At 37.1% G+C, this 15,575-nt stretch overlaps 1 protein-coding gene across 1 annotated transcript in view; it reads right to left on the bottom strand.

Moving 5' to 3' along the window:
* Positions 1–15,575, bottom strand: part of LOC148951153 (uncharacterized) — a 212,444-nt gene that overhangs the window by 181,358 nt on the left and 15,511 nt on the right. The window contains exon 2 of the mRNA XM_089090162.1: positions 2,551–2,612. Within this exon, the coding sequence (XP_088946288.1) occupies positions 2,551–2,582 (32 nt within the window). The 5' untranslated portion in view covers positions 2,583–2,612. The remainder of the gene's footprint in view (positions 1–2,550; positions 2,613–15,575) is intronic.

Here is a 15,575-nt window from a genome sequence, read left to right as displayed (position 1 = left end):
GGCCTTTGGGGGTCCGGGGACCTTTGGGGACCGGGGGAGTGCCTTTGGGAGCCCAGTGGACCTTTGGGGACCGGGGGAGGACCTTTGGGGGCCTGGGGGACCCTTGGGGGCCGGTTGGCCCTTTGGGGGTCCGGGTGCCCTTTGAGGACCGGGGGCTTCCTTCGGGGTTGGGGTAGGAGGATTGGAACCCTTTGGGGTTGGGTTATAGGACCTCACAACACTCTTCAAATGAAACTTGTGTATTATAACGACCACAGATTTTCACCATTAAATTCTCTTCTAAAATCTTTCCTAAAATCTTCTTTTAAAATGTCTCTATCTGTTTCGCCGAAATAGTTCCATAACCTGTCTAAAACAGTTTCGCCCAAATAATCCCTAAACGTAAATTCAGCGTATTCCTTTGTTATTGACATCTCTGCACTAACGCATTTCAAATTAATAAGAACCCTGATTCCCGCGCGAAAACAAATCATCGCTAAGATGTTTCTTGGAGAACTGTTACCATAGCCTTTGGTTATAAATATCTTTTGGAGTTCGACCAGTAGAACTGTTCCCGAGGCGAAGACATTAATGACTTGGATCTATTCCTGGAGAAATGTTTCTAGGCGAAAATTTTTAAAGTCTGACAGATGATGTCATTGATTGATTGATCTGTCAAGAAAGGGACATTAATTTGTTGTTTCTAAGGGGAATTATTGATTCACAATAGGTGAATTGAGGTCGACAGCACAGGTGTTCCAAGGTTGATGATGTTTATGTTGTAGGTGCACGCTCTCAGCGAATGTCAAGGTCGATGTTGTTGTTGTTGACACACTTGGAAATTTAGGTCATTGACCCCATTAACCACGTGTTCTCGGAAATTCACTTCCCCCTCGAGTCCTAGATCAATAACATTGTTCCCGTTAGAATTCAATGCGCATGTGCAACCTTCGTTCCGGAGTTATTACACATAGAAACATCAAATAAATCGACCTTGGAAAAAGAGGTCATTGACCCCATTAACCACGTGTTCTCCCTAATGACTCTATGCCCATATTTGGGGTGCAAAAAAGTTATAGGTGGCAGCAGGGGTGAATCGTGGGGCTCAATAAGGCCATTCTACTCAAGGGAGGTACAGACTGGCTCGTCCAAAAATCTGCGGAAGAGCCACGATGAGACCACCCCCTCCAGTTCTCTTGGCATTGGATTGCGTTTACTTTCCTGCAGCCTTAACATACAATTATACAAATCCGTCGCACAAAACGCAAATCAGGGAAACTGTCACATAAATGCACACTTTGAAGTCGTAAAGTTGCAAATGCAAATTTTAAATTAATTCAAGTTCCCATCCTCAAGACTTTGCCAAGCAAACTAACACTAGATAAAGTTGATATATTGTCACTTAATTAGGAAATTGATAAAGTGATTAATTCTTAATAATAAAAAAATCTAGCCCTCCTCAATGCACTGGAGATGTACGCATCTATGGAGTTAACCTTTTTCTTTGTATCAATTGTTGGGAAATATACCTGGGATTCACAACTGTGAGGTAAACAAAAAGTAAATAGAAAATTCTATGAGCCTTAGACCAATATAAACAAAACTAATAGTCATACCCTGATAATCTACACCAAGGGATAGACACATTTCTTGTTTTTAACTACATATACTTACATTCCGCACTGGATCGTGGAGCACATTAAAATATAAAGAAAAAGGACATAGGTCTGGCAATTAATTATGTTTTTCCCTTCCGTACGTAAGATAGTATGTGTTTGAAAGGTTCTACAAAGTGGACTGAGGACATTGTGACCGTGATTAGGCCCGCAGTGGTAATGTAGATGCCTTCAATCTAAACTGAATAGATTGTCAGGGTTCTCACAACGGTCAGTTTCTAAAGTGCTACAATTGCCCAAATTTGCATACTACAAGGCGATTTTCGGTGCTACAGTAAAAAAAATTGACTGTACACAGCAATTTCGTGCTGACAAAACCCTGAGCAGGGTTTTAGCAGCCCTGAGCAGATGCTACAGTGCTACACATGATAAAATAGTGCTAAAATAACACTTTTGTGCTACAGGTGGCAACCTATAGATGGTCCTAGTTTTAGACCTTTTCAGCCATTGACGCAGGTGAGGGCATTAGAATCAAAAAATCCTTAAAATCGTATAGTATCAAAATCCGTAGTTCTCAGTAAAGTTTCATAAACCCGCTCGTTTTTGCTGTTTTCACCAACTTGTTAATATCTCTCAGCCCCAAACGCAAAACTACTTCTCATGTATAAACGCGCCTGAACTTGCTAGTTGGTAGCAAGCTGTGAAATATATATTACGAAATTGATCTGTTGAGAACATGTTTTATTCTTGGATTTTTTTTTTGTCAAGTCTCGACGAGAAAATCAGTAAGTAATCAGTAGTCCCTAACCAGTAGCCAGTGATCTGTAATTAGTAATCAGTACTATACAACAAGTAATTACAATTACAAAGTCTGAGCAGAACCTTAAAGTCCAAACAAAGGTTCAGAACTCACGTACACTGCATACAATCGAAATTATAAACAAACAAAACTTACCCTGGTTCAGCCTCATTTTCAACTGACATCATCTTGGCTGGTACTTTGTCAGCGGGATCAGTCTGAAAGAAGGAATAATCCAGACAAACTAGATAAAAGAAAAAAAAGTATTCTAAACAACAGCCTTCAATAGGGGTGGTTTTCATGTTCTTTACTTTCCAGTATTTAGATTTTTATTTTGCCAGAAGCATTTTCAGCAGGAATTTCAGACATGGGCAATAGATTTGATTTTTTAAATGACTCACTGACGTCCTTCTGACTTTAAAGGGGAAGGGGGGCTCTAGTTTAGCCCAGTTTAGACAGTCTTGCTTTGATTCAGTCCTCAATTTTAGCAAGAGGATTAAAGAAATAATGTATTAGCCTCTAACACTCTGAGATGGGGAATTGATGAAAAGAAAGCTATCTGAAGAACGGAAGGGTTGCCCATTCTTTGCCACCTGATACACATCTCAGAGTGTTACTCCTTCCACCACGCCTGGCTTACTCTGCACCAGGTGTGTGCACACTTGCGCCGTGTCATTCCTGATTATGTCACACATTGCGGATATGTATGGAACACGCCACTTATGTAAAATTCTTGAAAGTGGGTGATCCCTCATAAAGAACAGCCTTTAATGATCTCGGTATTTACTTTTTTTATTTTCTTCTAATTATACACTTTTATTTGCTAGAAGCCTTTTAACCATAGGCATGGCAACCATAGGTAATTAATTTGACTTTTTACATAACCCACTGACGTCCTTCACACTTGAAAGGAGAGAGGAAAAGAGGCTCTAGTTTAGTCTAGTTTACATAGCCTTGTTTTGACTCAGTTCTTGTCGTCAATTTTGTCTAAGTGATTTAAGACTAGTATACGATATTGTATTGGGATACGCTAACATGACTAGGGCAATTTTCTGAAGAGTGTTCAAGTGAAGCATAAGATGTTCAAAAAGAATTATTTAGCCTATAGGATGTTTAGCCTACATTAAGAACATTCTCAATTTGAATTATAGAAAAGAAATTCCCCGAAGTTGACAAGAATACAGAGCAAATAACGCTGGACCAAGAAATAAGCTGGGGAAATTAACCAACCATCACTTTTGCTGTGTTTTAGGACGACCTTCGTATTCAAGAAGCTTATAAAATTGCCTCATCTATCATTTCTGTTCATATAAAATGGGGTAAGTTTGAAAGTAATGCAAATTAATAACTATTTCATGAATGTACATTTCAGTGAGTGCCCGCTTCTACTATACATTAGTAGACTATTGAATATTTTTGCTTAGCCTACAATGCTTAGACCTGCTTTAATACTCCGTTTCTACTTTAAATTAAATAAAAAAAACAATTTTTTTAAACTGAAAGTAAGGAGCGACGTTAAAATTTAAAACGAAGAGAAATTATTCCTTATATGAAAGAGACTGTCCCCTCCTAAACGCCTCGCTCTTTATGCTAAAGTTTTTTATTGCTTAAAGAAATAGAGTTGTGAGACAGATTCAAACTTCAGCGCAAAGAGCGAGGTGTTGAGGAGGGGACAGCCCCTTCATATACGGAATAATTTCTGTGCGTTTTAAGTTTTAATGTCGCTCCTTACTTTCAGTTTAAAAAACTTGTTTTTTTTATTTAATTTCTGATCGTTTTTTAGTTAATGCAGCTTTTATTTGCATAAAAATTTTACTTTTCTTTTGCTAAATGGATGTCTTTACAAATTAACTTACGTAACTAACTTCTATATTCGTATATTTTTCTTCTGGCGAAAAATACAAAGTTGCAGATTTTTGCAGATATGAGCTTGAAACCTATGTAATAGGGTTTTCTGATACGCTGAATCTGACGGTGTGATTTACATTAAAATTCTTTTACTTGTAGGGGATGTTTCCCCCCTCTTAAAAAAATCGAATAAATTTTCTGAGGCTCGTAGCCGTTGATGATTAACACTAAACTTAATGAAATTTATATATTTAGGATCAGCATTATAAACACATTCTTTTGATACATTTATTGACATCAAAATTCCGTTTTTAAAAGTTTCGATTACTATTGAGCCGTATCGCTTGTTTTTTTATTGTTTTTTTTATTACGTATATGTTATTACGTATATGAAGCTCCTCTAGCTCCTCTAGGGGGGGCTAGAGGAGGGGGTTACTCTGGAGAATATTTCCGTGGAGGATGTTTCTTTGGGGTAAGAAACATTTCTATGAAGGGGGTGCCGGATTTCCAAGCATTATTTAAAAAACGATCAGAAATTAAATAAAAAAAAACAAGTTTTTTCAACTGAAATGTAAGAAGGAATATTTGAACTTAAAACGAACAGAAATTATAACGTATATGGGGGGGTCTCCCCCAAGTCAATACCTTGCTCATTACGTTATAGTTTTTTTAGTGCTTTTAAAAGAGCTAACTATTTTAAATAAACGGCTTTTATGATTCAAGAGGTTGTGCATCAAAATTTTTTTTTAACTTTTAACGTATAGAGAGTAGTCTTGACTACGGGGATAACCCCCTCACATACGTTATAATTTCTGTTCGTTTTAAGTTCTAATATTCCTTCTTACATTTCAGTTGAAAAAACTTGTTTTTTTTTTATTTAATTTCTGATCGTTTTTAAATAATGCTTGGAAATCCGGCGCCCCCTTCATAGAAATGTCCCTTACCCCAAAGAAACATCCTCCACGGAAATATTCTCCAGAGTAACCCCTCCTCTAGCCCCCCCCCCCTCCAGAAAAAAATCCTTCCTGAAAATGGTTATATACTTCTCAATTACCAATAAATAATGCTGGCAAGTCCGGCGCCCCCTTCATGGGAATTTCCCTTCCCCCATGAAAACTTCCTTCATGAACAGATCCTCCAACATAACCACCGACCCACCCTTCCCTCCCACTACCAGAAAAAAAAACCTCCTGAAAACTTCTGTATACTTCCCAATAACCAACACTATATGTTAACATTGGGTAAAGTTCATAACTTTTAGCCCTCCCCCAGGGAATTTCGGGGAATTAAGTCATCCTAAAAGACATATTTATCATATTTTCGACCATGCTGAACAAAACGGTTATCTCAAAATGTTGATCGGGTGACTTTGGGAAAAAATAAGCGTGGGAGGGGGCCTAGTTGCCCTCCATTTTTTTGTCACTTAAAAAGGGCACTAGAACTTTTAATTTACGTTCCAATGAGCCCTCCCACGATATTCTAAGACCACTGGGTCGATACGATCACCCCTGGGAAAAAAAAAACAAAACAAAAACAAATAAACACACATCCGTGATGTTTCTTCTGGCAAAAAAATGCAAAGTTCCACATTTTTGTAGATAGGAGCTTGAAACTTCTACAGTAGGGTTCTCTGATAAACTGAATATGATGGTGTGATTTTCATTAGGGTTTTATAATTTTTAGGGGGCCTTTCCCTCTTTTTTTGAAAATCAGCCAAATTTTCTCAGACGTGTAACTTTTGATGGGTAGCACTACACTCGATGAAATATATATATTTGAAATCAGCATTAAAATTTGGTTCTTTTGATATATCTGTTGGTATCAAAATCCTGTTTTCTATAGTTTCGGTTACCATTGAGCCGGGTCGCTCCTTACTTACAGTTCGTTACCACGAAATGTTTGATTTGAAGTATCTACTTTTTCGTATTTTTTCTTTTAGAGATTGACGATTTTTGTTATTGAAATGGGTATTTTGGATCCGAAGTTGGATACAACGGCAAGAAATTGAAACAAAATAATCAATATGGAGAGACGTGCCAAACAGGATGAAAAATATGAAATTATTAAGTTTGAATTTTTCAGCGTCTTTGAAAACCAACCCAAGTTGGTTCATAGTATCTTCGAGCTGGATACTGGATTTGTGTCCTGTAAATTACCCGAAGATAATTTTTGGGGCTATGTTTGTACACAAAAGGAAACCATCTTCTTGAAGAAAAATTGACAATGCTTATATGTTCGTCTGTAAGAAGTTGAGCACAGTAGCTTTTTACCAGACATTTGTTTTACCATCAACTATTGTAGCTAATAGTCGTAATAGTACGATAGTCGATAGTCGTAATAGTTCTACTTTACTGTCTAAACCGAGGTCAGTCCACCTTCAAGTAATATGACAGACTTGGCCTAATTAGAAGATTTGCACTGGTAAGTGAATGTCCGCAATGTGGTAGAGAAGCTATAGCTATGTAGAAGCTATAGCTGTGCCCCAACTTACCAACTTATATCCATTCGATGATGACATTCACAGCTTCAAGGATTTTATATATCCAAAAATAATGTTGGAAGGCTTTCCGGTGTCTTCAAAACCGTAAGACCTTAGAAGAGGAATGGTCTCAAAGACGTAACTTTGGCTATGATGATTCCTGTCAAGTATGGAATGAAGTGCACCCCCCCCCTCCGTGCCCACCAAGAATTTAAAGAAAAAGGAAACTCCGTGAAACCTAGTATAGCTGTGTCCAAATACGTCACTTTATTAGGTATCGAGATGTTCAACGGGGATGGCGACGATAATTATGACTTGGTATAAAAGTTCTTAGACAGAAATCCTTGCATTGATTTTAAGACAGAAAAGCAATGATTCCCAAGCAATTGAAAAAGAACTTGGTGTCCTTAAATGCCTATAACACGGCTGCGGTTAAGATAGAATATGAGGTTAACAGCTGGTTTTGTATTAAATCAGGATTTAAGCAGGGTTGTGTTCTATCCCGCTTTACATGGATCATTTTAATAGACTTTGTCTTGAGGAGAATAAGAAAGGCAATGGGAGATCATGGATTCAAATGGAGAGGAAAAAGTCTCCTGGACTTAGATTATGCTTATGACTTAAGCACCCTAGAGGAAAGTGGGAGCAAAATGAATAAATTTTTAGAGGTTTTGCGAGTTCAGGGTACTAGAACAAGTTTGAAAATTAATGTTAAGAAGACTAAGTCACTAAGGCTGGAATAAGTGAAGATGAAAAGGGGACGTTGGGTAATGAAAAGATTGATCAAGTGGGCAGCTTCACTTACCTTGGTAGCATTATTAGTAAACATGGTGGGAGCAGTGAAGATGTTACAAGTACAATAGCCAAGGCTCGGGAAGTTTTTTCACTGTTAAAAAAGGTTTGGAAGAATAGGAGTAGTATCGATATACACAGTCCGAATTACACAAGGAATTACATAAAAATATACAGTGCAGTTTGACGATCACATTGCATAAAGTGATCAAACACGTTATAGTTGGAACTAGGGACGAGATTGTGTAATGCAATCAGACGGGTTTAGACGATACATACTTTACCAAGTTCACTCATCTATCATTATAACATGTTTTTTTTTCCTGGTTCAATATTCAAAATTGAACTTCCTTATATTACATGTTCAAAAGATGCTCATTGTCTAGAAATGCTGGTTTTCAGCTGGAGGGCTTATAATCAAGTTGTTTTGCTATAAATATAGACCAAATTGGTCTTTCTGTATCAGTTGAATAATAGAACTTGTATTAAGCCTTTTACATTTAAATTTATTCATTTTTTCTAATGGAGAACAGCAAAAGAATCATGACGGTAAGTAAATATACATTATTCTTGAATTATCATAAAAAAGCGTGATATTTTTTCCTATAGGTATCTGTCAATATGTCTTTCGGATTTGGTTTGATTTGGTGATTATAATTAACATCTAACGATATCCAAATCTGGGTTTGCTTTAAGCAGCGGCCAAAGGTTTTTCGTTATAGCTGGCTTTTAACTAGCTGTAATAGTTTTCGGATTGACAGGGGAACGTATATTTTTCGCTACTTTCAAACCAGATGTCCAGGTATTTTGAGTAAAAGGGTTCTTAGCCGCTTCTCATGAGATTTTCTTCATATTTCATTTGCAGTCTTAATTAAGCAAACTTAATGAGACTACCATCGTTTGCTCGGCTAATAATTCATAATAAGCTACTTGTATGTGTGCGTGTGTATTTACTCAGGGGAGTAATAAAGAGGAGTTAGGGAAGGGGCGCTCCCAACTCCTCAATATTCTGAATATATAATAGACGGACTAAATAATAAAAAAAAATCTTTTCTTTTCTTTGTGTATTGTATTTAAAATATATCTGGCTTAGGCTCCACCTCGGACTGTTGTTCTTTTTTCTATGAGTTTAAGTAGATTGTGATTTAAGCCTATACGGTTATAAGATACCTAGTGAAAAACTGAAAATGTGCGCGTGTGTATTTACTCAGGGGGGCTAATAAAGAGGAGTTGGGCAAAGGGCACTTCCCGTTAATATTCTGAATAAATAATAGACGGACGAAATAATCAAAAAAATTTCTTTTCTTTTGTTTATGTATTGTATTTAAAATATATCTGGCTTAGGCTCCACCTAGGACTGTTGTTCTTTTTTCTATGAGTTTAAGTAGATTGTGATTTAAGCCTATACCGTTATAAACTACCTAGTGAAAAACTGAAAATGTGCGCGAGTATATTTACTCAGGGGGGCTAATAAAGAGGAGTTGGGGAAAGGGCGCTCCCCATTAATATTCTGAATAAATAATAGATGAAATAAATAAACAAAACTGTATTTTTTTTCATGTATCGTATTTAAAAATGTGTTTTATGGCATTCCATATAGGTATAGGCTATTTGGCTCTAAATGTTTCTTATTTACTTTACAGAAATATCTCGTTTTTAAGAATATAATTGAACAACACGTCTTCTTTAATTAAAAACATTAATTTTATTTTATTTGGAGGGGGGTTTGGGGAGGTGGGTAGGGTGCAACCCCCTCATTAATATTCTGAATAAATTTCAAACGTAGCAAATAGTTAAAAAAAAATTTCTTTTATCATATGTTGAAGTGGCGTTCTTTTTTTTCTATGTGTTTTAGGATGATTTAAGACTATAAGGCTACAAGTTACATAGTAAAAAAACTGAAATTCATTTTTATTCTAGGACACTGGTATTCAAACACCAAGCCAAAAGCGGTCGAAGATGGATGCCGGGCCGGTTAGCACTGACACGGACATAATCAGAACCATGAATTCCATGAGGGAGAGTGTGATCCGCTTCGCACCCCGAACAGTTTCTACCGACCTACCTGTAATTTCCATGGTAACCCTCATTTATCAGATAGTTTTCAACTTTATAATACGCTCACAATTTCACATAGGAAAAAGGAGTAGGGGTCTTGAAGAAACAGGTGGGGGGATGGGGGGGGAAAAACCTTAACTTTGCTACTTGACTTTTGGTACTTATCTAGTAGCTGGTAAACATGTGAATAGAATTGTATTGAAATGCTTCATAAGAAATAGGTTACCGCTTCTTACTGAGCTAAGGGGAGCTCCTTGACAGATAGTTTTTTTATTTTACTTTATTTTATTGCTATTAGCCAAACGTTGCGATGTGTGTGTGTGTGTGTTTGTGTGTGTGTGTGCCATAGCAACTAGTGAATATGTATCGAGCTTTTTTCCTGCTCAGTTATTTTCAGTGTAAGTAATTACATAAAAATCGTGAAATATAGAATTGATTAAGCTGTATTTGGTTACTTTGTATGGGTGAGGGGTGGGGGCAAATATTTAGTCGATATAATGCTAGGATGGAAATTAAGTTTTGATGGGGTGAAAAATGGTACTTATTTAGTACCTGGTAAACATGTGAATAGAAGTGTATTGAAATGGTTCATGAGAAATAGGTTAGCGCTTCTTACTGAACTAATAGCAGCTCTTTGACAAATATTTTTTATAATGTACTTTATTTTATTGCTATTACCCAAACACTCTCGATACTAATGAATTATCCATGGAGGGGTTAGATTGGTAGGAAAAGGAATCTGCTTCTAGGCTGGTCGCTATTTTTATTGATGGCTAGATTTGTAGGAAAAAGAGTCAGGTTCTTTTTTTTAAATGGGGTATTGAGACAAATATTGAGTTGAATGGAGAGTTCTGCCACTTTCTTTACTAATGAATTATCCACGAAGGCCTAGATTTGTATGAAAAAGAGTCTGGTTCTAGCCAATATAATACTAGGAGGAAAATTCAGTTTTGAAGGGGGGGGGGGAATTGAAATAGTCTTTTAACTTTATAAAATAATGGATATTTCACATGGAAAAAAACCCTGTTTTTTATAGAACTAGCACCACCATCAAGTCATGAAGCACTTATTTTTAGTGGACCTGCGTCAATCATTGCACCGCCAGTGGAGTTTAGGGATGAGAATACTCTAGTTGTTGATAATATGGAGTGGCATAGGGGTTTTCTAAATGATTGTTTTGGGGACATGGCCGGCCTAGATGACCTAACTTGTGACATAGACAAGGTGGAGGACCCGGAATGGACAAATAGATTTATGAATGTGTATTTAGGTAATGGTAGTAGTACTAGTACATCTAAACCGGGTCCTCATAAAGAAATTCCGTCACAAGACAATACAGGCTGGCTTAATCAGCTATCCCCAAACACCCTGGAAGGCATACTAAGTGACCTGGGTGATTTCACACAAGGTCCAACTAATGCAATTGAACAGACTGGGAGTGGTGCTATTGACGATTCTATGCCACCCCCCACCATTGAGGTTAATGAAGCTAGTAGTAATGAGACAATACCCCCACAAGTATTTACACTTCCAGATTTTTTCTTTCTAACTCTGCCTTGCACCATACAAAAATCTACAGTGCCAAATTCAGTGACCCCTTTAACTCTTTAGTGTCAGGGGATATAATAACACATCCCCTGGATATTACCCATTTATATGCTAACAAGATCTGAGCCCTTCTTGAACAACAGATGGGGATGTGGGGGGACGGGACAGTTTAAAAGCATCAATAGCACTAAAAATATTTTTTTTAAATGAAAATGAGAGCGATCTATATTCGAAATACTTGCATACAGAAATGTTAGCAATTCGCCCGCATTTATCTAATTATGAGGAGGTTTTTTTAGATTGGGTTAATAGCGTTCAAACTAAAGTGGATAATTATAACGAGGGGGTACGGGTCAGTGGTTTGATTTGTTGAGAGTTTAAACGTTAATATTTGTAGATTTAAAAAGGATTTTATTTTAAGAGGTGGGCATAGGGATAGGGGTATAGTTTTAAAATATCATTCAGGTTTAGAGGGGTTTCAGGGGGTACAATGAATCTGTTTTAATGCGAGGCTGTAGTATTTCAATTAGATATTTTTGAATGCCGCCTATAGACCCCTGCGTGGTAATGCCTCTAAGAAAAAAATTGGACGAATTAGCAGTTAATGGTAGGGAGGGGTCAAAGTTTTCAATAGTAGGCTTTAATTGTTTAAATGATCAATTTCCCGTGACATGAGAAGGAATAGATATTTTTGAGCGGGCTAATGCACATTTAAAGATTGGTGTCACGGTGTTGCAGTATGAAACAGAATTTGAGGAGGGCCACCGTTCCGATAAAAGTATTATTTCCAGAGCGGGCTCCGTCAATTGAGTCAGTGGAGAATGGGTTTGGCTTCTATACACGCCACCCACAGAGCCTGATTCATTTGGACGTTTTAATCCAATTACAGATATTAGTAGGGTTTTATGTGAGGGTAAACATCGGGGTGGTGTATGCTATTACTGTTCGACATGCCTATCCATATGTCACTCTGATTTATAGTTAAAGCATCACTTGAGATACTGTAAACGTCAAGTATACCAGGCTGTGGAAACAGTACGCTGTTATAGAGCAATGTTGCGTTTTAAGAGCTTCCAAAACACGCTCCTACAGAGCAATAAGATCGCTTTGAACTGCGAGGCGAAACTCACAGACGTGTACGATTCTTCAAATTCAAATCTTGTTAAACTAAATGAAGCCATAGGGGTCTCTTACGCTCACGCGCAACGAGATTCCAGTAATACCATGCAAGTGTTGGATGTAGTTGAGTCGTTGGGCGGTGAAGACTGCATGAGATTTACTGCTGTTAAAAGTTAAAACTGAATATTTATTGAATGATTTGGAAAATGGCGAGTACATTAGCTCACGAATGGACTACACCAACTGGAATGAATCCCTCTACCCAGAGCTAGTGAAACGCCAGGCCCCAAATCAATTGTTAATGTTAAAATCTGAAACGGGTAGCGATCTGATATCCAGTGGTGTGTTTCCTGGGCCGAAGGTATACTGTGTGGAAACGCACAACAAGGATATCAAACAAGTTTGCAAGGGGTTACCTACACACTTTTTAAAAATAATTTCGGTATGAGTGTCTACAGAAACTGTGTGGAACGTAGTTTAGTCCCAAGAGCGAAAGTCATGGCGATTCGCTCTTTACAATTTAAAAACAACACAGTTAGAGTTGAGAAAAACGCCATGTCGGCCATATCAGACAATGTCTATGTACTTGAGGATGGTGTGAAGGAACTACCACAGGGTCACTGTCTAATTTCAAACCAAGTTGAATGTGTAGACTATAGAAAACAACTCGGTCTGAAAAAAAATTAACTTAAATTCTTTAATAGTACAAGGTGAGTGGGTGGGTGGGTGCTGATGGGTGTTTTAAGTTCTGTTTTCTTTTTATCAAACATTTATCAATATGTCTGCGTGCAAGAAAGAGCAGCTTCATCATAATTTCCACTATTTAGTTATTTAATGCCCCTCTCCAGCCCCGACCCGCCGCAGCGGGCCCCCCCCGCGGCACTTCCCGGCCGCCGCAGCGGCCGACCTCGGCCTTCAGCCGCCGCATCGGCCACCCCACCCCCGGGGGACCCAATTTTAAATTAAAAATTTGATATTATTTTAAGTGTGCATATTTTAATAAATGTTGTATTTTTTATATCTAAATAAAAAAAGTGTATTTATTAAAGTGTTTTTTTCTATTGCTTATGTAAAATAAATGTTTTATTTTTGTTATAAATAAATAAAAAAAGTATATTTTTCTTGTTTAATCTGCTTTTTTCATGTCCAATGTATTATTTATAAAGTGCTACTTTTATGCATATAATAAAAGAAAATATGATTCTTTATTGATTTTGTTCTTCTCATTATTCTTGAACTGACTAGTAGTACTAATAGGGAAATTATTTAGTCATTAGACATCTATAGTCTACAGTTAGTTGTAGGTGAACTATTGAAGGGAACATGTATCTATTTAAAACACCATTTAGATCTTTTCTGTGTGGTCCATCAATGTCAGGCAAAACGACACTCTTAACTAAAATAATTAAAATTGCGATAAAATGTTTGCAGAAAAGCCGAAAAAAATCTACTATTGTTACAGTATCTGGCAGGAGTCATACAATAAAATAAAAGCAATTGCTATATCGGGCGTGCAGATACAATTAATACAGGGACTTGATGTTTTCAACATTATTGAACCAAAATCTTGGCTGATTATTGATGATTTAGCTGAATCCATCGAACAATGGTCCCAGGAAATTCTACAACTGCTTACTATTCACTCACATCATGAACCGATTTCCGTTACTCTGGTTCTACACAACCTCTTTCATCAGAGCAAATGTATGCAAACACTTGCTTTCAACTGCACCTACTATATTATCTACAGAGTTGTTTGTGATTCTAGCTCGCTAGTAACTCTCAATAAACAAATATACCCCGGTGCCCCCAAATTTCTGCTCTCAGCATACAATCAGGCAACTAATAAACCCTACGGCTACATCCTATTGGATGTTAATCAAAATACACCCGAGGATCTGCTCGTAGTCACAGATATTTTTGACAATGGAATTACAGTATATCTCCCCGTGAATAGTAAAAAAGGCTATTAGTTGCCATCATGACACTCAAGAAACTACATGAAAATAGACATAGACTTAGGAAAGCCATACTCAAACATGGTATTGACAATGATTTCATTAATCTAATATCTGAACTTTGTTTAAATAAACCGAGGGTAATGTTCAACTGCCAGAAGTAGTTAAGCAACAAGCAAAGCAACATCGTTCCATTGTAGGTGTATTGGCCTGTAAAAAGAAAGGAAAGAATTTTAAAAGGAAACGTCTTCTTCAAGCGGGCGGTAGCTTTTTTACACTTTTACTGCCAATAATTTACTGCCAAAAACACTTTTAAGCCCTATCGTGCGAAGGCCAGTGGTATTGATCACAAAAAAGAACCATCTCCACAGGATTCTTCTGCTATCACTGGTGGAACACATTTAAAGAAGGAGGAATTGGATTCAATAGTGTCGAGCATTGGAAATGTAATGCCGCATTCATATCGTGAACAAAGTAAACGACTCATAACATATCTCATGGAAAGTGGTCAAGATCATATTCAAGTTGATAGCAATGGGAAAGGCATTATAATTCAAGGCAAGAGCTATAATTTACTTGATTTAATATATGATATGGTTACAAATCGTAAAAGACTATTATCATTTGACAGTCATCTATACAACTTTCTAAATACATTAAACTTCCCCAAAAGCCTTATTGGCAATAGGCAAATTCTAAAAAAATAAATGAACATGCAACCTCGACACCATTAAAACAAGAACATGAAGAAGAAGAAGATTTTAAATCAATCTTGGAAAATACTAGCACACCTAGTGGAAACATTGATTTGACAATGATGAGCACAATACTGATAACTAGACAAAAGCGAAGACGTATAAAGTCAACGTCAACACCCCTATCGATCACTAGTATACAAAGGGGTAGTGGATGTTACACAACGTGTTTACGTTTAAAATGGTTGAAGTTCTTAAACGTGCTTATGAAAATATTGGTGAAGTGGAAAATTTAAGTTCCCCCACCACTCTTTCCAAAGTCACTTGTGTTCACACTAAAAGTGTACAAGACTATCCACGTAATGAAACAAGTTACACTCTGCATAGAAATCATAGGCTTCGTGCTAATCATTACCGAAAAACTAAAGCCTTTTCCCCCTACATATAATGCAAGCAGATCTCTTAACTCTAGATGAGATTCAAAGACCTCACAATACACCATACAAGTACATTCTACTTGCAATCAGTGTTTATAGTCGCTATGCATATGCAATTCCATTGCAGTCAAAGAGAGGTGTTGAAGTTGCTCAGGCTATTGAAAGTATTGTCGAACAGGATTCGTATAAAAAAATTCAAACGGATCGCGGTATTGAATTTTTAATCCCCATGTTGCAAAAGTACTAA

Source organism: Artemia sp. Qi Xiang Cuo, chromosome 6 (genome assembly GCF_049724085.1).
Source record: "Artemia sp. Qi Xiang Cuo chromosome 6, ASM4972408v1, whole genome shotgun sequence".
NCBI classification, from domain to species: domain Eukaryota; kingdom Metazoa; phylum Arthropoda; class Branchiopoda; order Anostraca; family Artemiidae; genus Artemia; species Artemia sp. Qi Xiang Cuo.
This window is presented reverse-complemented; position numbering and strand designations above follow the sequence as displayed.